At 41.7% G+C, this 23222-nt stretch overlaps 1 protein-coding gene across 1 annotated transcript in view; it reads left to right on the forward strand.

The window, feature by feature from the left end:
* Nucleotides 1-15518: 15518 nt before the first annotated feature.
* IGDCC3 (immunoglobulin superfamily DCC subclass member 3) overlaps nt 15519-23222 on the forward strand; it is a 141900-nt gene continuing 134196 nt past the window's right edge. The window contains exon 1 of the mRNA XM_044277023.1: nt 15519-15588. Coding sequence (XP_044132958.1) covers nt 15525-15588 — 64 coding nt within the window. The 5' untranslated portion in view covers nt 15519-15524. The remainder of the gene's footprint in view (nt 15589-23222) is intronic.

Genomic DNA, 23222 nt, shown 5'->3' on the forward strand with positions numbered 1-23222 from the left:
AGCTGGTCTTTGAAGAGCCCAGCAGCACATCCTCCGCTGCATCAGCTCTGTTGCGTCTACGACAGGGTTACTTGTCTGTGGGTCAGTACGCCATCCAGTTTTGTACCCTGGCCGCTGAACTTGCATGGAACAATGAGGCTCAACTGGCGGTGTTTAGGGAGGGCCTTTCTGACCGGATTAAGGATGAATTAGCTGGTCGCGACCGTCTGTCTACTCTGAATGACCTGATCACCTTGGCCACAAAGATATACATTTCAGGGAATGTTCTAAGGAGGTCGCATGCACCAGAAGACCACCTCATTTGGCTCCATCCTTCCAGAAGCCGTTCTACCTCTGGTGTCCACCCCATCTGAAGAGCCCATGCAAATAGAGCGCCTTCGATTGTCTGACCAGGAACGTTTATGCCGCAAATCAGAAAACCTGTGTTGTTTTGTGGAGGCAAGGGCCATTTTGTGCGTAATTGTCCTCAGAAGCTGGAAAACGCCAATGTCTAGGATCAGTTGGAGAGGTGGTCCTAGACAAGGAGAAGTCCTCTCTAAATGGACTGCCACTCCCTGAACCTGTTCTCTCTGTTACTATGCTCCTGTAGTTGCAAATAGGGGTTCACCATTCAGAGAGGATCTCCTTCTATGTGATACCAGTGTCCGTGAATCCGGTTATTCTTGGTCTTCCCTGGCTGCGTCAGCACACTTCAGTTCTGGACTGGCACTCCGGTTAGATTCTGTGTTGGGGCTCTTTCTGCCAGTCTACCCGCTTATCAGAGGTCCGACCTGCTTCCTCGCCTACTGTACGAGAAGACCTGCCTAGACTTCCGCAGCAGTATGCCAGTTTTGCGGATGTCTTCAGTAAGAATGAGGCTGATACCCTGCCTCTTCATCGTCCTTATTGTCCGATTGACCTTCTGCCTGGTGCCACTCCTCCGCACGGTCGAGTCTACCCACTCTCACTTCCTGAGACCCAAGCGATGTCTGATTACAGAATCTCGAGAGGGGGATTATCCGGAAATCTACTTCCCCAACCAGTGCCGGGTTCTTCTTTGTGCAGAAAAAGATGGATCCTTACGGCCCTGTATTGACTATTGAGGTCTGAATAAGGTCACGGTCAAGAATCAATACCCTCTTCTGCTAATCTCCGAACTCTTTCACAGGATCCAGGGAGCTAAGGTCTACACATATTTCGACCTGCGCGGCGCATACAACCTTATCCGCATTCGAAAGTTCGATGAGTGGAAGACTGCTTTCAACACTCGTGATGGACACTAAGAGTATCTCGTCATGCCCTTCAGTCTGTGCAATACTCCCGCAGTATTCCAGGAGTTGGTAAACAATATCTTCCGGGACCTGCTCTATGTATGCGTAATAGTGTACCTGGATGATATACTGATCTATTCTCTAGATTTGACCACTCACCAGAAGTATGTACGTTTTGTTTTACAGCGGTTGAGAGAGAATCGACTTTATGCCAAACTCGAGAAATGCACCTTTGAAAAATCTTCCGTACCATTCCTTAGATACATAATCTCGGATGCCGGGTTGCAGATGGATCCTGAAAAATTGGATGGACTGGCCCCGCCCACAGGGTCTTCGTGCTATACAGTGCTTCCTTGGATTTGCTCATTTCTATCGTCAGTTCACCCTGAATTTTTCATCTCTTACATATCTTACATCTCCGATTTCCGCTCTTACTAAGAAAGGGGTGAATGCCAGAGACTGGACTCCTGAGGCGGAGTCCTTTGCTTCTGCACCTGTTCTGCATCATCCCGATGTCTCCTGTCAATTCTTTTTAGAAGTGGACACCTCCTCCATAGGAGCCGGTGCTGTTTTACTACAGAAAGGTTCCAAGGGCAAGATGTATACATGTAGATTTTTCTCCAAGCTCTTCTCCCGTGCGGAGAGGGATTACTGTATAGGAGACAGAGAGCTTCTGACCATAAAACTTGCCTTGGAGGAGTGGCGTTATCTATTGGAGAGGGCGCAGCATCCAGTGATAATCTTCACCGACCACAAGAACCTTACATATCTGCAGACGGCCCAGCATCTGTAACCTCACCAAGCCAGATGGGCACTCTTCTACTCCCGTTTTGATTTTGAGCTTTACTTTCGGCCGACCGAGAAGAACATCAAGACAGATGCTCTGTCTTGGTCATTTGACTTCTCCGACCAGAAGGAGGAGCTCCAGTACATTGTAGATCCTGCTTGCTTAATCACAGTGGCTCCTGTCCTGGTAAAAGACATCCCTCCTGGGAGGAATAGTGATGAGCGGCAGGGGTCATATTCAAATTCGTGATAATTCGCAAATATTTTGTAGAATATTTGTCGAATATTCGCAAATGCGAATATTCGTTATATTCTACATTCTTTTTTTTTTTTTTACTCGACAATAGGCAAGGTAATGATTGCATAATATGCAAATATTGCACGATCGATACAGACGTGGGTCAAAAACGAATATATAGCACTATAGAATAAAGTGCTATATATTAGTTTTTTAGAATATTTGTCATTTTTTTTCCATCTGAAGTCATGATTCCTCCCTGCTTAAGTTGCTTGACAAGCAACTTAAGCAGGGAGGAATCATAACTTCAGATGGAAAAAAATGACGAATATTCTAGAAAACTAATATATAGCACTATATCGAATATAGTGCTATATATTAGTTTTTTTAGAATATTCGTAATTTTTTTTCCATCTGAAGTCATGATTCCACCCTGCTTAAGTTGCTTGTGGGCCAATGACTCATATGCCCACAAGCAAGAAGCAGGGAGGAATCATGTGTTCAGATGGAAAAAATGCAGAATATTCGAAAAACATATAGCACTATATTCAAAATATTCGCGAATTCTCAAAGTGCCGATATTAAATCGATAGTGCGATTAAAATTCGAAATTTGAATATTCGCGCCCAACACTAGGGAGGACATTTGTGCCATCTGCCAAGAGAAAACGTATTCTAGCTTGGAGGCACAACTCCAAACTGGCTGGTCACCCAGGGATCTGCAAGACCACAGAACTTTTGTCTCTTCACTACTGGTGGCCCACACTGTCTAAGGATGTGCGTGATTATGTGTCTGTCATCTGTGATCAGAATAAAGTCTCCAAACCACCCGGGCTGTTGTTACCCCTTCCAGTTCCTGATGCCCCTCGGCAACACATTGCCATGGACTTTGTTACTGATCTGCCCTCTTCTGCCGGATGTACAGGTATCTGGGTGGTCACGAACCGCTTCTCCAAGATGGTGCACTTTGTTCCTTTGGCTGGTCTGCCCTCGGCTGCTGAACTTGCTAAACTGTTCATGAGACACATATTCCGCTTGCATGGTTTACCTTGGCATATTGTTTCAGATCGTGGAGTCCAGTTTACCTCTAAGCTCTGAAGAGCTCTTTTCTGTCTGCTTGAAATTGAGCTGGACTTCTCTTCGGTTACCATCCCCAGACCAATGGGCAAGTAGAGCGGGGCAATCAAATATTAGAGAACTATCTCCGGCATTTTGTTTCAGCCCAACACGACAATTGGGTACAATTGCTACCTTGGGCTGAATTCTCCTATAACAACCACTCTAGTGAGTCTACTGGATCCTCTCTATTCTTTGTCACTTATGGACAACACCCTTGTACTCCTCTTCATTATCCTACATCTTCTGGGGTACCAGCTGCGGATTCCTCTTTTAGGGATTTTTTGAAGATTTGGCGTGACACCAAGGACTGTATCAACAAAGCAGTGACCTGCATGAAAAGGAATGCGGACAAGAGAAGAAGAAAACCGCCTCAGTTCTCGTCTGGAGATAAGGTATGGCTCTCCTCTAAAAACATCCGCTTAAGGGTTCCCAGTTTTAAGTTTGCTCCTAGGTTCCTTGGACCCTTTGAAGTATTGAGGAGGATCAATGAAGTGACATATAAGTTAAGTCTGCCTCTCTCTCTCTGCGTATTCCTAATGCCTTCCATGTGTCCGTACTAAAACCAGTAGTCCTTAATCGCTCCTTCTACTCCAAATCCGTTATTTGAAGATATTCGAGATATTTGAGGTGAAAGACATCCTGGACATCAAGAAGTTTGGCAAGAAGACCTACTATCTTGTGGACTGGAAAGGCTTTAGTCCTAAGGAGAGGTCTTGGGAACCAAAAGAGAACATCTATGCCCCGAACTTGATAAAAAGTTTTCTGTCTCATCGTGGATTCAAGAAGAGGGGGCATAAGTAGTGTAACAGCGGCTGCTGTGTGCCGCTGTTCCCCTGCTTACCGCCGTGGTCCTGGGCGCCGTGTTCAGCGGTGATCTGTGGTCAGTGCTTCCCATTCACCGCTTCAGTCCTGGGCTCTGTCTGTGTAGATACTGTGGTTCTGGGATCCGCTCCACAGTTTTCTCTCAGCCCTGGCTACAGCATGACTGCTGCTTGTTTCTTGCAGCACTTCCTGGGCTTTATGGGGTAGGTCATGTGACCTCGCTGACCAATCGTAGCCCTCCAGCTCATATATTGTTGGCTTAGCCCCCTTCCCAGATGCCTCAGTATCAAGGTCGTTGTGTCCTGCTAAGGTTCCTGATAGCCACTTGGGTTCCTGACTCGTACCTGTGTTTCTGGATTCTGCTACCCATCTGATCCCTGCCTGCTTGCCTTGACTCTCCTGTTGCCGACACAGATTTCCTGACCTGTACCTGTGCCGCCTGCCCGGACCTTTTGCCTGTCTGACTATGCCTCTGTCTCATCCTTCAGTCCTGCGCTGTTGCTCCTGGTAACGACTTCACCTGGACCAGCTACCTCATGTACCTATCTTCCTCAAGAGGTAGCGACTTGGTGTTCTCTCGGGAAAGTCTATCCCCATCATCAGGGGTACTGTGAAGAATCGAGAGGTTTACTTAGACGACGCCATTAGAGGAGGTAGGACACGTGGCACAGTGGGTTTACACCCGCTGATTCGTGACAATGTGGTAATAACTTTTGAACGCTTTTACTTATCCAGGCCATTCTGAGATTGTTTCCTCGTGACACATTATACTTCATTATAGTGGTACATTTCAGTCAATATTTTTCTTTTTTTTTTTTAAAAACAACCAAATTTACTAAAAAAATCTGAAAAATTTAAATTTCCCTCCTTTTAAAACCGATAGTGATACATCATATAATACTTAGGTATAGAGGAAAAGAGATTTTGTCCAGCTTGTACTTGTGGTAATCCAAGGCTTCTTTATTGAAAATTCAGTATAAAATCCAGGTACAGAAAGCAGAGTCTACATGTTTCGGGCACAATGCAGTCTTAGCCCTTACTCATGACTGTTTCAGATACACTGTGAGTTACTTTTGTAGAGAGGAGGGGGAGGTTCTCTCACCTGAGATAATCAGGCTGAAAATTCAGCTGAAAATTCAACCCCTCCCTTCTACAAATGTGTACATAGGTAAAAACATGCCAAAAAGACAATTCATATGGTCCATAAAATAATACATATAAGGAAATGGGAAATAGAGGAAGAAAGGAGGAGAAATAAGCCATTGGTTAATACTGCAGAATTAGATCCAGTTTCTTATTTAAACCTTGAGGCTGGCGACTTTCAAGTCGGAAAATCCAGTATGATTCTCTGTTTAAGAGTTTCCTCTTTCTGTCACCACCTCGTGTTGGTTTTTTAACCTTTTCAATGCCTTGTACTGACATATAGGAGACATCACCACCATGTACCATGGCAAAATGGAGACTTGCCGCAGATATGTTGCGGTTCTCATGGTGCGGTATGTCTGATATATGTTTTCTAATGCGTGTTTTTATTGCATTTGTGGTACATCCCACATATTGTAGCCTGCAATCTGTGCATGTTATGCAGTAAATCGCATAAGTGGTATTACAATTTAAAAAGGATTTTATTTTGAAAACTTGGCCGTTAACCCCTTAGTGACCAAGCCTGTTTGGGCCTTTATGACCAAGCGTTTTTCTTCCTTTTTTCATCGTCGCGTTCCAAGAGCTATAACTTTTTTATTTTTTTCGTATATATAGCTTTATGAGGGCTTGTTTTTTACGGGACAAGTTGTAGTTTTTAATGGAACCATTTTTGGGTACACATAACTTTCTGATTAACTTTTATTAACTCTTTCTGGGAGGGAGATGGGGGAAAATAGCAATACTGCCACTGCGTTTTTACATTATAAATTTTACGGCGTTCATTTTTCGGTACAAATAACATAATATCTTTATTCTCTGGGTCAGTACGATTACAGTGATACTAAATACTTATAATTTTTTTAACGTTTTACTACTTTTTTTTCCAATAAAACCCCTTTTATTAACCAAAAAAATGATTTTGCATTGCCACTTCACAAGACCCCTAACTTTTTTTTTTCTTTTTCTATGGAGTTGTGTGAGGGCTTGATTTTTGAGGGACAACTTGTATTTTTCATTGGTATCATTTTGGAGTAAATGGCGCTTTTTGATTGCTTGTTATTACGTTTTTTTTCGGTGGAAACTAAGAATAAATTAGAAATTCTTTCTTTTTTTTATTTTTATTTTTTACGGCGTTCACCATAGGGGATAATTTATGTAATATTTATGTAGTCTGGGTCGTTACGGACGCGGCAATACCAAACATATGGGGGATATTTTCTTTTTGCAATTTTTTTCATTGAAAAGCGTATTTTCAATGAAAAAAAAGCATATTTTTTTATTTTATGGAATTTTTTTTATTTAATAAATGTGTATTTATTTATTTATTTTTTTACTACTTAAAAGTCCCACAAGGGGACTATAATATACAGTATTTTGATTGCTTTTAAAATGTAATGCATTATCTCTATAAGGCATTACATTTCAATAGCATTTCAATAGGGATGCTATTCAAAACTTGACCAGCAGGTGGCGCCAGAGAGGCACGGCCTGCTGGAAATAACTGAAGACAGGCTCGGGGCCCTGATCGGAAGTGAGGTAAGCTTCCGAACACATCAGCACCCCGCGATCTTATTTTCGGGGTGCTGATGGGAGACAGAGGGAGTCCGCTCCCTCTGTCACCACTTTACATGCAGCGGGCGCCATTGCGCCCGGCATGTAAAGGGTTAAACAGCCCGGATCGGCACTCCTGCCGGTCCGGGCTGTTAGAGCAGGGTCCCGGCTCTCATGTGAGAGCCGGGTCCGTGCTCCCCGCTGCACGGGGGAGCCGTGCAGCGCTTAGACCGGGCCGCCGTAAAAACGCGGCAGCCCAGCCTAAGGCCCCTTAGTGACCGCCGTAAAAACACGTATGGGTGGTCACTAAGGGGTTAATAGTGGATTCAAAATTTTGACAGATCTTCATGTATTTACAACAAGTGCAGATGGAGTGACCACATTTATAGTTTCCTGTTGTTGACAGCCATGTGTTTTGTGTTGTTCGGGATTTGTCATTTTTGAAGAGAGGTGGGCTGACGGAACTAGCTATGGTGGGTGCCTTTCGGGCTGCACATTTAATGCCATTGTGTACCATAGATGCCCATGTTTTGTCACACGCTAGCACTGGGAAGTGTTTTCTGACAATGTCACAAATTTGAGTGTATTCCTTACTATATTGTGTGACAAAAATATTTTTTATCATATAATACTTATTACTTAAAATTTCCCATATGTCTACTTTATGTTTGAATTATTTTGTGAATGCCATTTTATTTTTTGGGGGCATTAGAAGGCTTAGAAGTTTAGAAGCAAATCTTTTTTAAGGACCAGTTCAAGTCTGAAGTCACTTTGTGACCCCATTTTAGAAACTACACCCCTCAAGGAATTCAAAACTTATTTTACAAACTTTGGTAACCCTTTAGGTGTTCCACAAGAATTAAAGGAAAATGTAGATGAAATTTCTGAATTTCACATTTTTGGCAGATTTTCCATTTTAATCCATTTTTTTCCAGTAACAAAGCAAGGGTTAACAGCCAACTCAATATTTATTGCCCTGATTCTGTAGTTTAGAGAAACACCCCATATGTGGTCGTAAACTGCTGTACGGGCACACGGCAGGGGGCATAAGAAAGGAACGCCATATGGTTTTTGGAGAGCAGTTTTCACTAGGACAATTTTGAGTTGCCATGTCAGATTTGAAGACCCCCTGATGCACCCCTAGAGTAAAAACTCCAAAAAAGTGACCCCATTTTGGAAAATACTCCCCTCAAGGTATTCAAAACTGATTTTACAAACTTTGGTAACCCTTTAGGTGTTCCATAAGAATTTCACTTTTTTGGCAGAAAATTTTCCATTTGAATTAAACTTTTCCAGTAACAAAGCAAGGGTTAACAGCCAAACAAAACTCAATATGTATTAGCCTGATTCTGTAGTTTACAGAAACACCCTATATGTGGTCGTAAACTGCTGTATGGCCACACGGCAGGGTGCAGAAGGAAAGGAACGCCAAATGGTTTTTGGAGGGCAGATTTCACTGATATAATTTTAAGTTGCCATGTCACATTTGAAGACCCCCTGATGCACCCCTAGAGTAGAAACTCCCAAAAAATTACCCATTTTGGTACTATTTTAGGGTATATGTGATTGTATTACATATTACATTTGTTACACTTTTTGTGAGGCAAGGTAACAAAAAATAGCTGTTGGCACAGTTTTTATTTTTTGTTATTTACAATGTTCATCTGACAGGTTAGATCATGTGGTATTTTTATAGAGCAGGTTGTTACGGACGCGAAAATACCAAATATACAACTTTTTTGGGTTGTTTGTTTCAGTTTTACATAATAAAGCATTTTTGAAAAAAAATATAATTTTTAGTGTCTCCATATTCTGAAAGCGTATTTGTTTTTATTTTTTGGGCGATTGTCTTATGTAGGATCTCATTTTTTGCGGGATGAGAGGACGGTTTGGTATTACACTTTATGTGATGAGAGGTGACAAAAAAATAGCTTTTTTTACACAGTTTTTTTTTTTTTACGGTGTTCACCTGAGGGGTTAGGTTATGTGTAATTTTTTAGAGCAGGTCGTTACGAACGTGGCAATACCTAATATGTGTACATTTATTTATTTATTAAATTTTTATACAATAATATCATTTTTTAACACAAAAAAAATCATGTTTTAGTGTCTCCATAGTCTGAGTGCCATAGTATTTTTTATTTTTTGGGCGATTGCGATAGGGTATCATTTTTTGACACTTTTTTTTCTTTTTCTTACGGTGTTCACCTGAGGGGTTAGGTCATGTGGTGTTTTTATAGAGCAGGTTGTTACGGACGTGGCGATACCTAATATGTCTACTTTTTAAAAAAAAAATTACATTTAAAACACAAAACAATTTTTTTTAAACAAAAAAATTATGTTTTAGTGTCTCCATAGTCTGAGAGCCATAGTTTTTTTTATTTTTTGGGCGAATGTCTTAGGTAGGGGCTAATTTTTTGCGTGATGAGGTGATGGTTAGATTGGTACTATTCTGGAGAGCATATGCCTTTTCGATCGCTTGGTGTTGCACTTTTAGTGATGTAAGGTGACAAAAAAATGTTTTTTTAGCACAGTTTTTTTTTTGACGGTGTTCACCTTAGCGGTTAGGTCATGTTATATTTTTATAGAGCCGGTCAATACAGACGCGGCCATACCTAATATGTCTCCTTTTTTTCCACTATTTTTCTTCCAATTGTTTTTTTACTTTATTTTAGGAAAAGGATGTTTTTTTTATTTTTTTACTTGAAATGTAATTTTTTTGCAAAACTTAATTTTTTTTACTTCTTTTTTCACTAAATTGTTTTGTCCCACTCTGGGACTTCAACTTTTGGGGGTCTAATTCTCTTTACAATGCATTACAATACAGATGTAGCAGGGTTAACACACAAACTCTTAACTCTAATTACTTAACTCATTGCATTATCTTGACACTGAAAAGCAATTGAAGGTGTTTGCTTAACGAAAGTTAGTTTAAATAACACGTCTCATAATGTATGTGTGTTAACTAAGGAAGGTATCTGGCTGCCTTCCCTGCCATCGAGTCCCTGTCACAGCAGCGCGGGGACCCGATGGCCACCCTGCACCCGGCAGGATACCGCACGTACTGCGGCAGTACAAGGGTTAATGCGTCGGCATCAGTGTTTTCACTGATGCATCCAGCAGGGGTCCGGCTATCAGTGACTGCCGGACCCCTGCCGCTGATCAGCCCGCTGTACTTGTACAGTGCTGGTCCTTAAGGGGTTAAAGTCTATGGACACCTTTGGGACAATTTTTTTATCTACTGATTTTGGGCTAAATATCTTTTTTTTATTCGTCATTATTAAACATTTTCAACTATTTTTCCTCTACACCTTTCACTTTCACAGTGAATACGCCAGAGAGCTGCTCTGATGGCTCAATTTATAGCCTTTATCTCTGAACTCTTGACAGTTCATAAACCCTTCTTATCATACTGATAGAAATTTAGCTATTATGAGTGTTTATGAATTGTTAGGAAAGGCTACAGATTGCTCCATCTGAGCAGCAGAGAAGCTGTAGATTAAAAAATTATGACATTTTCAATAAAAAACAATCAAAAATGATTTTTAGCACAAAATGAGTAAAAGGCAATAATAAAAAAAGATTGATCCCAAAGGGGTCCATGGCATTTAAGCCACAGAAATATTTTTAAATGTGGCACAAGCTCCTGCGTTTGTTGCAGGTATGCCTTTCAAACCATTTACTATTGATGAAAGTATTCAGTCATAATAGCAAACAGTTCATACATTTTAACACAAAATGTGGCATGCTGCATACAGTGCACCACTTGTAATGTATCCTATGTCAGTTTGCCAGTTGAGGGATCAAATCTCTGAATACATTAAATATTCTAATAATCTAGAATTAAAAAAAATTCCTCTAATATCTATTAAGTCTTTTTATCCGTACATGTGGGAGATTTATCTAATTTAATCTTCTCTTGGTAGGAAAGGGTTAATCAAACAACCAGAGGAAGGGGCTGGAGATGTGTTGTGCTGAATCGGTAAACGTATTGCATCTTTCTGCTAAGTACTACAGTATGATTCCCGGGGGTCTGAATTACATGTCTGATCTAATTTTACATTCTTAATATTGTTAGTACTTCATTATATACCAATTTTTGTGCATTGCTGATTTTAGCTTACTTATTGGTTTTTCTGTTTTTGATTTCTTTCTCCTAAACATGTGTAAAATCACAATTATTTGAGTGTATTTTACATCAGTTCCCCTAAACAAAAACAAGAGCAGTGTCAAAAAGACCAGACACAAGTGTGAAACGCGTTAATGCATGTTCACATTGGAGGCTCCCATACAGAATTCATTAAAAAAATGGAGAAAAAAATCTCTGCTAAAAAATGTTCTCCTGAACAGAAACCAAACAGATCCCATTGTAGTCAAGGGGATCTGTTAGGTTTCATTTGTGTCAGTTCTACTGAATCTGTCATTTCTGTTATTTCCATTCTATTCCTATAAGCAGAAGAATGGAAATAATAGCACTGATGACAAGATGCCCTTAGCCAGGAGACCTCTCCTACTGTCTAGATGGATGATGTCATGATGTATCCTGGATGTATATTCTTTGATGTATGTGCTATAGTGATATGATTTTACTTGGAAATAATTAAAGTGTTGAAGATTTTAGCCACCTTGGTGCTGGTACCCTTTCCTCTTTCTTGGACCATACGCTATTGAGGAGACACCTGTGAAAACTGTGCACTTGCGGGCTGACCATTTTCCTTTGATTTTATCTAAGCTGACCAGAGGTAGATTGACCATAGACCCTACAGGTAAATTTCCCGGCGGGCCAATGCATAGGAGGGCCACCCAGGTCCTCCTAACGGCCACCAACCAGGTACAAAATAATCTGATTCTCTCTCATGCACCTAGCCAGCATCTACAGGTGCCCTCCTGAATTCAACTGTATCTGCATCCTCAGGACAACAGTACAGTTGAATACTGTGGCGCAGGTGGCAGTATTTTGTGCTGCACTGTGGTATTTGGCTCAGCTGGGGCGGTATATTGCTCTGCACTATTCTGTTGTCCCTGCCTACATATGTTAGCCCTGCCTAATTATGTTGCCCCGCCTTCTGTCAATTTGGACCCGCCTGCAACATGAACTTTGACTTTTTTTTCCAGGGCCATGTTTAGTTTCAGGTCCCTGAAGAAGACTCCATGTAGATGTGATCCTGGAGTGATAACAACTGAAGACTCCTGTTATAGTAACACAGTAACATAGTAACACAGTTTGTAAGGAATATCCTGCAAAGGTGATGCAAAGAATGGCAAAAACAATTTTTGCGAGGTATAAACCAATTTTCCTCAATTTAGGGGGAAAAAATCCTTCCTGACTACAAATCTGGCAATCAGAATAATTCTCTGGCTCAATTACCCATCTCCATTAATTGTAACCTGTAATAATAACCTCCTGGTTGCTGTGCCCTGGGTACATCTTCTGTTATACATTCCATAATTTCCTCTATGATGTTATCCCTGCCACTTATCACTTGAACCCTGTTCTTTTGTCTGCAGTATTTATCAAACATCATTACTTTGATCATCAAAGGTGACCCTATCTGCAGGGGAGATGGCTCACAAGCAAATTTGAAGCTCAATTTTGCAACTTTGATGTTCCTGCACATTATGGGGGTTGTCCCACCAAAAATATTCTACAGTTTTCAAACCAGCACCTGAATCTGAATACTTTTGTAATTGCATGTAATTAAAAGTTTTGCATAGCCGCTGAGTTATTCAATAACATGGATCTGTATAGCGCCACCTGCTGTTTGTTCTTTTTCTTATTTTTTCGTCCGGCTCAGTTTCATCCTTTAAATGCCTCCTGAGCTGTGATAGGAAGAGCACGGACACGCCCCCTTAACAGCAGCAGAAAAGACACTCCCCCTGAGCTGTGATAGGGAGAGCATGGACACGCCCCCTGAGCTGCAGCAGAAAAGACACTCCCCCTGAGCTTTCAGCTTGACATAAATCTAGCAGAGCAATGGATGGGGAGGTCTCTGGATCCATGTGAGGTCCAGGGCTTGTTTTAGCTTTGTTAGAAAGAGGTTGTCATGGACTATATGATGTCTGATTTTCATTTTTTACATTAATCATGGGATAACCCTTTTAACGAGGTTGTCCTAGCTGGGTCTATGGAACTCATAGAACAGGGTCCCTTTATTAACAGCATATTGTATTGCTCAGAGCGGCGTACCTCTGGAAAGGGAGCCTCCAATTATGTGTTTTGTCATGCCACATTGTGGCCACCCTGAAATTTTTCCCAAGGTAACTGCTGATCACCAGAAGTCTCAGCAGCCAGACCTGCAACGAATAGCTAATTATTTTCTGCCTTGCCAAATGATCCCTTTAATCCCTTGAAAACTAGACCTATTTTTTTTTTGCCCCCCCCCCCTTCTCCTCAAAGACTCATAACCTTTTGAGTTTTCAATTTGCATAGATGTATGAGTTTTTTAGTTTTTTTTTAGAGCAGTTGTATTTTCTAACTCACCATATCTTGTATTGAAATATAGGAAAAATATCCTTGTGGGGTGAAATTAGAGAAAAATGCTAAATTGTGTTTTATATACTCTTAGGTGTTCACTTCCACAATTGCAGCATTCATAGTACCTGGCACTGAAAAAGTGCATTTTAAAAAGTCCCCTCTGTAAATCCAGATTATTAGAACTACTACTTTCCATAAGTCCTTTACCAGAGATTGGTAGTCTTTTTTTTTTGTATGTTGCTGTTGCATTCCACCCTGGAGGAAGGGTACGTTGTCTCTGAGAAGGTACATCAAACCATGTCACATACTATAGCATCTTGAAGACCCCTGGAGTGTTACAACCCCCATCATATAATGTGAACTGAATTGAAGTATGGTCCAGTGGTTTAGTGATCTTGTTCCTTTGTGTTTGTCACTTTGCAGATTTACTATGATCCTTGTATGGTCTATGTTTCTCAGACCTCTCAATTTGTCCCTGTTTTGGATGGTCAGTCCTTACATTTGACCCGAGTCCCTCTCCCTCTTTGCTCCATAAAAGGGTTTTACAACATTTTAATACTGATGACCCATCCTCAGGATAGGTCATCCGTATCTGATCGGTGAGAGTCTGACACCCGGGACTCCCACCGATCAGTGGTTTTGAGAAGGCACCAGTGCTCCTGTTAGGGCTGTAGCCTTCTCTCATCTCACCAAGCTCAGCGCCGTACATTGTATAGCGGCTGTGCTTGGTATCGCAACTCAGCCCCATTCACTTGAATTGGGCTGAGATGCTCCTAGGCCACGTGAATGATAAACGTGATTTCACTGGCTTAGGAAAGGCAGCGAGAAGGCTGCAGAGCTCATACGAACGTCTTCAAACCACTGATCGGTGGGACCCCCACGATCAGATACTGATGACCTATGCTGAGGATAGGTCATCAGTATAAAAATGTCAGAAAGCCCCTTTAAATGTCCCTCTTTTTGATCTGAGATATAGATTTGCATTATTACATTTACAATATTGATCCGGGAAAGTGTTTGTCTGGTTCCTCTCTGCATATTTTAGCCCACCTTGTATATTTTAGCCCACCTTGTATATTTTAGACCACCTTGTATATTATTTCATTATTTGATGCAATTAGTATTTTAGAAATATTCAGATAATTTTTGCACTATTTCGCAAAAGAAAACTACTGAAGTGTATAGATATGCAGAAAATATGGATATTTCACACAATGAAACATAAGTGTTCCTCTTTCACCATCCAAAAAGTTGGGTGGTATGGTTTCTGTATTATCTTCAAGCTTCTTGCTTAGGTATTGTTAGCCCTGCTGTCTTTTGTGGTTAGTATTGTTCTTTTATTCTTTCACGTGATTTTTTTACGCTCTCCTCTTCTTCTTTCCATTCCAGTGTATTGAACCCTAAACCTATCGCTCCATATAAGAGCCATCCTATCCCCTGCCCTGCTCCTGTCAGATCGCATCCATCTACCACCCACACCAGAGGTATTATTTCTTTGTCTTATAGGCAGAGGTTCGGAAGAATTCGCGCCTGCTCTCGGTTCTTTCAATAAATGTGTGTAAATATTATCTCTACAGCATAAATGATGGACACGCTGGCACAAGTGCAGCCTGGCATCTCACAATTACCTGGCACACTCCTGTAAAGAGCAGAGAAATCACAGAGGTGACATGACAAGATTCGGGAAGGAGGAGGGGGGGGGGGGGGGTCTGATACCTCCCCTAAAATCCACACGCCCCTAGTTCAAAAGCAGGGGGATCACTTGCTTAAAAAGTCCACTGGCAGAAAACATTAGCTGCCTCTTTTGTTCCCCAGAAAGGGCCTCCAGAGAACTGTGGTGAGAGGGAGGAGGTAAGGGGGGGGGGGGACCTGGGAGCTGCTGGTTCAGTGCACACACACACTCACACACTCATGTGGATGGTCTGCTGGAGCAAAGGGGATGCTGACAATTTTTTTTTTAAATGCATGTGCAAAATGGTGCAAACGTGCTCCAATTGTCCCAGTGAGGAGTGACTGAGACTTACTGTCTGGCTGGATTGCTTTGTGCAGCTGCACTCTCCAGACTGCTTTTTCGCTTGCAGCATTTTGGGCGATTTCTTTTTTTATTTTTTTTTATTTTTGGAACCCTACAAAGTGATACTATGGCTTGTGGAGGCTGCTTGTGGTGCTTTGGATTGTCACTAGCACTGATCCTATCCATCCTTGGTGAGTAAATGAATTGCTCCATGCACTTGTTTAAGGAAGCGTATGGAAAGTCACATGGTGACCATTGCTGCAGCCAAGAAATATTAAGCACCTGAACCCAAGAGCATACAAGAGGGGCACCTAGGCATGGTCAAAAGGATAGGGATGCCTGTGCACAGCTCTTGACACGCATACTCACCCTTCGTTGCATGGGGAGATAAGGTGCTCTTTGTTGTGTACCGATGCAATATCTAGATATAATTGTATATTTGTGCTGATAAAGTTTCGTCGGGTGAACTCCCCAAATCTCCCCAGACTCCCCACTGTCTGTTATTGTGGTAGCATTGTCTTATTCGTTCACATGGGTTCTATCTCACACACCCAAATCCATCCTAGGCATTGTATTGTATGCGCCCCCCGTACCGAGTAGCCATGGACCTCTCAATGCCACATTGCTCTGCAGAACCTTGCAGTGAAAGACCCCCTCCCTTAAAAAAAAAAAGACTTGGCGATCCTTGGTGTCCTGTTGCCATGACAGCCCCATCATAACATCTTTTTGCAGTGTTTGGCGGATGGGCAGAGCATTGTCTACCATCCGGGTGTGTAGCACTGTCTAGTACTGGAGCACATGGCTGTGTCAACAAGTCTCCCAGCAGCAGGGAATTGTGCCAAATGGCAATAAATAATGTGCAAAGGGACGCACAGCGGGCAGCATGGCATGCTTCATGTTAACCAAAAAAAAAAAAAAAAGGATAACAGCAGTGTATTAACCCACGACATGCCACAACGTTAACAAATGAATTTAAGGAAAACACTGTCAATGAGATCATATTGTTTGCATCCTTGGCTGGAGATAATGAGCCTCATGGGGGTCTGTTCCCATTGATCTACGTGCTTGTAAAATGTGCATGGTTCCTCTTTGTACAGATAGGGATCTAGGTGCAGCGTGTATGTGCGCTTCCTGCACGGCGATGACATGTGTAGAGAAATACATGGTACATCCTACTGGCTACTCTCTATCTGGACCATGTGAGGCGTGTTTAATCCATTCTGCTAAGAAATGCAGAGCTTCTTTTGTGCCAGAGCAAAGAGTATGATAATCCCACCTAATTAGGATTATCGTGGATTTATTAATTCACTTCCACCAACAGAATCATGGTGACGACCAGAGACAATTAAAGTATCGATTATTCCTTTAAACCACGTTCGCAAGATTGCATTTAGAAATAAAATGGCTTCCCTCCCCAAAAAAAACAAAACAAAAAAAAGGGCGTATAATAAGAAAGGCTGGTTGCTTCTATCATATATGGGATGCTGGATTAGGAGCAATGTAACATTTCATTGTAAATAAAGGACATTTATTAGAAGGTTGAAATGCAACACGTGTGTCAAATTTAGCAAGATGCCAAATTAGGACCTTCCAATGAAATTTGACTCATTTGAAAAGCACAGTTTTGGCAACTTTGGAGTTTCTATATCTGGATAGCTTCCTACATAAAGGGTTAAAAAGGACAGAGATGGAATGGATTTAGGAACAAATGTCAGATCCACCCTGTCTGCTGCCCCTAGTGGTCATGCAGGGTATTACAACAGCACAAAAGCTTCAGGCTACTGTTAGCACACCTGCAGAAGGGACCACTGCGTTAAATTTAGATGGCAGCACCCAGCGCTTGGTGACGCCTGGTCTATGACCTATAAGGATTTAACCTCTTTTTCAGCCGAAGGATGACAGCAAAAAATATTTCTCGCTAATGTGGTCTTGTTGGTAAAATCATTTTTATAGCTTCACATTAAAATCATGAGCATATTATGTTAAGGATATACATTATGAGCAGTTTTCTTATATAATGTTAGAATTGCAGTTGCTCCTTTGACAGGTGGGAAATAATTCTGGAGTCAGTATGACACCTGTCAGGTAATATATTGCTGGTGTCCTTCCTGCAGGTGCTGTCCACAGCTATGGCCACTAACACACGGTGACAGTCTGTCTGTCCAGATTCAGGCTGTAGTATATGATGCCGGGATTTTGCAGTGATTAAAAAAAATATATATTATGAAATTGCTAATCGTGTAATTGGCTAACTTAATGTATAAATGTAAAACTTCACTTTAGAGGAACCTGCCATAAGGATTTAGGCCTACAAACGGCCACCCCTCCTTATCCAGTAACAGGTACACAATGGTGTCCTTTTATATTTTGGCACAAGCATGGGCAGTCAAGGGAGGTGTACTGTCCTTGACTTCATCTATGCACTATGCAAGCGCCCACTGCTGCTGAAGGTGGTCTGTAATAACATACCTGTGGGACATCAATCAAGCGAGGAGGGAGACCAACCTTCTGAGGTGCAGCTCCACCGTCATGACTACTTAAAAGTCATTTGGTTACAGAGATTAAAGTTATTTTATATGCTGTTTTAGTATTCTGTAGAAGATTATCATTGTGTACCTGTTACCACGCTGGATAAGAGTTTGGTGGTGATTTCTCAAATGCTCATGATTCCTCATGGTTCCTTTTAAGTAAAAAAAAAAAGACTATTTAAAGGGGTTCTCCCATGAATAGGGTAAAAAAAATATTAAATCAGACATCATATAGTACATGACAACCTCTTTCTAACAAAGGTCCAGCCCTGTACATCACATGGATCCAGATATCCCTATTAATTACTCTGCTAGATTTATATCAAGCTGACAGCTCAAGGGGAGTGTCTTTTTTGCTGCAGCTCAGGGGGCGTGTCAATGCTTGCCCTATCACAGCTCAGGGGGTGTGTCTCAGCTCTCCCTATCCCAGCTCAGGAGCCAGTTGAAGGATGAAACTGAGCATGTGCGGCCTTCTCAGTGAGCAGGTCAAAGAAATAAGGAAAAGAATAAAGAGCAGGTGGCGCTGTGCAGATACATTTCTAAAATAACTCAGTGACAAAATTTTTTAATTACATTCAATTATAAAAGTATTCAGATCCATGAGCTGGTTTGAAAATTGTAGAATATTTTTCGTGGGACAACCCCTTTAAGGCCTTATGCAAATTGCGGACCCGATCATTATTATTTTCCCTTATAACATGGTTATAAGGGAAAATAATAGCATTCTGAATACAGAATGCATAGTACAATAGGCTGGAGGGGTAAAAAGAAAAAAAAAATGAAAAAAATACATTTTTTAACTCACCTTAATCCACTTGTTCGCGCAGCCGGCATCTCTTCTGTCTTCTTTTGTGAGGAATAGGACCTTTGATGACGTCACTACGTTCATCACATGGTCCATCACATGATCCATCACCATAGAAGAGATGCCGGCTGCGCAAACAAGTGGATTAAGGTGAGTTAAATTATTTTTTATTTTTTTGTAACCCCTCCAGCGCTATTGTACTATGCATTCTGTATTCAGAATGCTATTATTTTCTCTTATAACCATGTTATAAGGGAAAATAATAATGATCGGGTCTCCATCCGATCGTCTCCTAGCAACCGTGCGTGAAAATCGCACCGCATCCGCACTTGCTTGCGGATGCTTGCGATTTTCACGCAACCCCATTCATTTCTATGGGGCCTGCGTTACGTGAAAAACGCACAAAGAGGAGCATGTAACCCCTCCGGCGCTATTGTACTATGCATTCTGTATTCAGAATGCTATTATTTTCCCTTATAACCATATTATAAGGGGAAATAATACAATCTACACTACAACTAACCCAAACCTGAACTTCTGGTCTGGGTACCACAGTCAGTTTTTTATCACGCGCGTGCAAAACACATTGCACCCGTGCAATAAAAACTGAACATCGGAACGCAATCACAGTCAAAACTGACTGCAATTGCGTTCCAACTCGCATCCGGACCTAATCCGGACACGCTTGTCTGCAAGGGGCCTAAATCCTGCAGTTTTCGCCCTGGCCACTAAGCCTTATAATTGGCCCCACTTCTGGTCTGTACAGATCACTTTACCGCAGTTATATATTATTCTCATCTTGCTTATAATGATACTATCTCTGTGTATAGATAAGACAGGATCCACCGTTCACAATAGGTGATTGTCAAATCTTATCTAGTCTTCCCTTGCACAATAACCTCTGCACAGGTCACAGGGCATGCCCCCTCCTGACCATTGTGTCTATGGATCATGGGGCTGCCATAAAGCAATTTCCTTAATGCTTTCTAAATGCTGTTAAAAACAGCTCAGGCAAGATGGCCGCCCCATAATCATGTTCAGGAAATAGAACTCAAAAATTTGCAATCAGAAAATAAAAACAGATTAGATAAAAAGGAGATGTGATACTATCTGGATTTAACTGCTAGATAAACATTTTGGGTGATTCTATCTATATTATTGGCCACAGCACCCTTCCTCTCCACCAGGGGGCCACAAATAAAGACATGCTCCTATATATGGCAGCAAACCACAATACAGTTTTTTTTATCCAAATTAGTCTGGTACATCACAGCAATGTTTCATGCAAATTTAGTAGAGTTTAGTGAAGTTATTTTCTTTAACAGTTTTATAGATTTTGTTAGATTTGTTATTAAAGGGACTGTCCAGCTTTGGACACTTTAAGCTATGGGGAGCAGCATTTTGTACCTGTTAAAAAAAAAATATATATACTCATCTGCTCCCTGCCTCTCCCTTCTGCCTCCCAGGCTCCCTTCAGCAGTCTTCCAGTCCCTGTCCTGTAAGCTTCCAGAAGTAAGGGGTCATATAGTGCAACCATGACTGTCCTCAGAAGCGACGTGTCCCCAGGCATGGGATTCAGCCGGTTCCCTCAGGTTCTCCAGGTTCCCCAACTGGTGCTCTGGCGGCGGCAGCTGGAGACGAGCGCTTCCATTCCATAGTTTAGCTCCTTAGGCTTTTTTAAAGTTGGGTGGTTATGTGTGTGTAGTGTATATATGGTGTATTTATGTGTGTTGCATATATATGGTGTATGGATATGTAAACATGTGTCGTGACGCCGCGTGTCCGCCTTTGAGTAGGGAACCTGTTGTTAAAAATTTGACTCCCACCCCTGCGTGTCCCCAAGCGGCGTGTGACCCAGAGCACCAGAAGACTGATGAGGGGAGGTGGGAAGCTGGTCCAGAACAGCAGGAAGTATGATTTTTTTCAACATTTAAAAAGTGTCCCAAAGCTGGACAATCCCTTTAAGGCGGGAATCAGAAATAATTTTTGTAGTTTTTGATGCATTTTGAAAGTGACACATCCTGAACATGTAGTATTGTATTATTTCCAAGGGCACAAATTGCCGATATAACCATTCACCGTTGACTAATGTGACACAGTATGTCAGCATTGCCACAGCAAACCACGAGGCTTAGGGCAGCATACACAATGTGGTAACAATATAAATAACTGCAGCAGTTATACAGACAAAGACTGCTCCCCGCGACTTCTGCTGCAGAGGCTCATCATTTTCTTTTACACATCGATGCAGATCTGATAGCATTAAGCCTCTGTTCTCACCTATCTGTTTCTTGGATCATTGTGATATTAATTTTATTACTGATACATCTATGGAAATTGACGTTATGACAGATACCATTAATATTCATTGGATTTGAATTGCCACCTTCATTGTCATTTCTGGAGACCAAAAATCCGTCACTCTGAGGCATACATTAGGACAATGGATGAAAAACTGCAACAGATCACTACTATCCATTGCATTCATTGTTGTCATCTTCCAGTGGATGACAGCTAAGGACAATTCACGTGTTTTGCAACGATCTATAAAAGACAGTGGAAAAATGTAGACAGCATTTTACATATTTTTGCATCAGAGCCTAACCTGTCAAGGGTCAGCAAGCTTGGTGTGAAGGAGCTGCAACATAATCCGACATACAATTAGCTGGCTGTAATTAATCTCCATCCAATTAGACAATTAAATCATGTACATTCAGGAGACCTTTACACGAGTATTTGAAAAAGTAGACAATAATGAAAGGTGTTTGATCCTATTAAACCTTTTCTGAAAGAGGAAAAGGAGAGATGGATGATGATGATGATGGATTAGGTCTTGACCCACCCTAGGTTTGGGTCATTGAGGCCACAGACAGTTATGAAGTCACCCAGATAGTTCCAGCCTTAGGGTATTTGGGTAGCATGTGGGAATGTGTTGCCTTTCATTTGGTAGGGTGAATGGGATTCTCGGAATACAACAGGACGTGTGGTGGCTTTTGGGACGTTACGAGAGAAAGACAGCCCTCAGGAGCCGGAAAGCAGAGAATGAAAAGTTGACCTCAAAATTTTATTCTGGAACATTTACAATCCTGACATTAGCTTCTAGACCCTGGGATGTGATCACTTTCTACAAGAGCAAGGAAAGTCATTTTAAGTACAGCTTATCTTTATCCCACATTCCCACCCTTCATTAAATTAGCATTAACTTTGTATGAAAGTTAAACTGGTCATTTAACAATGAGTTTATTGCCTTGGCTATGACTGTTACTTTAATCTGATTACACAGCCAGACCACAGGTGGCTTTATAGCAGGCGGTCAAATCCAAACCTGTATCTATATGCAATCTCTGCTCCCAGGTACATCATTCAGCTGATGTCTTCTTCTATCTCAGCAGTGTAATATGCAAGGTCATAATGTCTACTGAACCTGTAAAGAGGGTCTTCTGGTATAAATAGCATTTTGTAACAAGCATACTTCACACTTTGAAATATAGATACAGGGGCACATTTATTAAGACCGGCGACTTAATATGCCCCTGCTCTGCCGGTGGATCGGCGAAGTTATGTAGAGGCGCCGGCGTAACTTTGATGTATCCACCGCCGGTTTTAAAGCAAGAAAGCTGTCTTACATTTGGACCATTTTCTACACCTAAACCAGAAATGATGAATGAGATGGGCCTGCCGCCCTGTCCCCTTCCATGCCCACACCACACCCTCTTTCTTTTTTTTAGACCTGACGTGAGCAGAATTTGCTGCAACATGGCGTGCAACAGAATCTGTGCCAGATATACACCACAAAAGTGGTGTATTTCTGTTTGTAAATGACCCCCACAGTGCCAAAAATCATAGGGTCAGGGCGGTGACGGGGCTGACGTAAATGTTTATTTACATGGCTCTGTTCTTTGCCTGGTGAGCATCAATAGCCTGTTATGTCTTTCATGTGTTTTTGAGGAATGGCTTAGGGTACTTTTACACTAGCGTTGTTGGAATCCGGCAGGCTGTTCCATAGAGATGTATTAATGCCGGCAAACTGTATGCAAACAGATATCCTTGTTTTCCGAATCTGTTAGACGGATCCGGTGATATACCGGATCCGTCTCATCCGGTATCATCCGGAATAACGGATACGGTATTTCAATTTTTTCAAATATCAAAAGCGGAACTAGCTCCTCCTATATTCCGGCGCATGTGCACACCGGAAAACCGGATCCGGCGATGCAGCAAGTTCAAGAACACTTGGTACCGGATCCGGCATTAATACATCTCTGTGGAAATTATTGCAAGTGTGGTATTGTTCCGGGATTTTGTCAGTAAAAAATGCTGCAGCATGCCGTGGTATTTTGTCCGGTCGAATACCGTAAAAGGGATGGAACGGAAGACATCCTGATGCATACTGAACGGATTGCTTTCCTTTCAGAATGCTTTGGGACAAAACGGATGCGTTTTTTTCCGGTATTGAGACCCTTTACCGAATTTCAATACCGGAAAAGAATAA

The sequence above is a fragment of the Bufo gargarizans genome, chromosome 2, assembly GCF_014858855.1.
Source record: "Bufo gargarizans isolate SCDJY-AF-19 chromosome 2, ASM1485885v1, whole genome shotgun sequence".
Classification (NCBI taxonomy): Eukaryota; Metazoa; Chordata; class Amphibia; order Anura; family Bufonidae; genus Bufo; species Bufo gargarizans.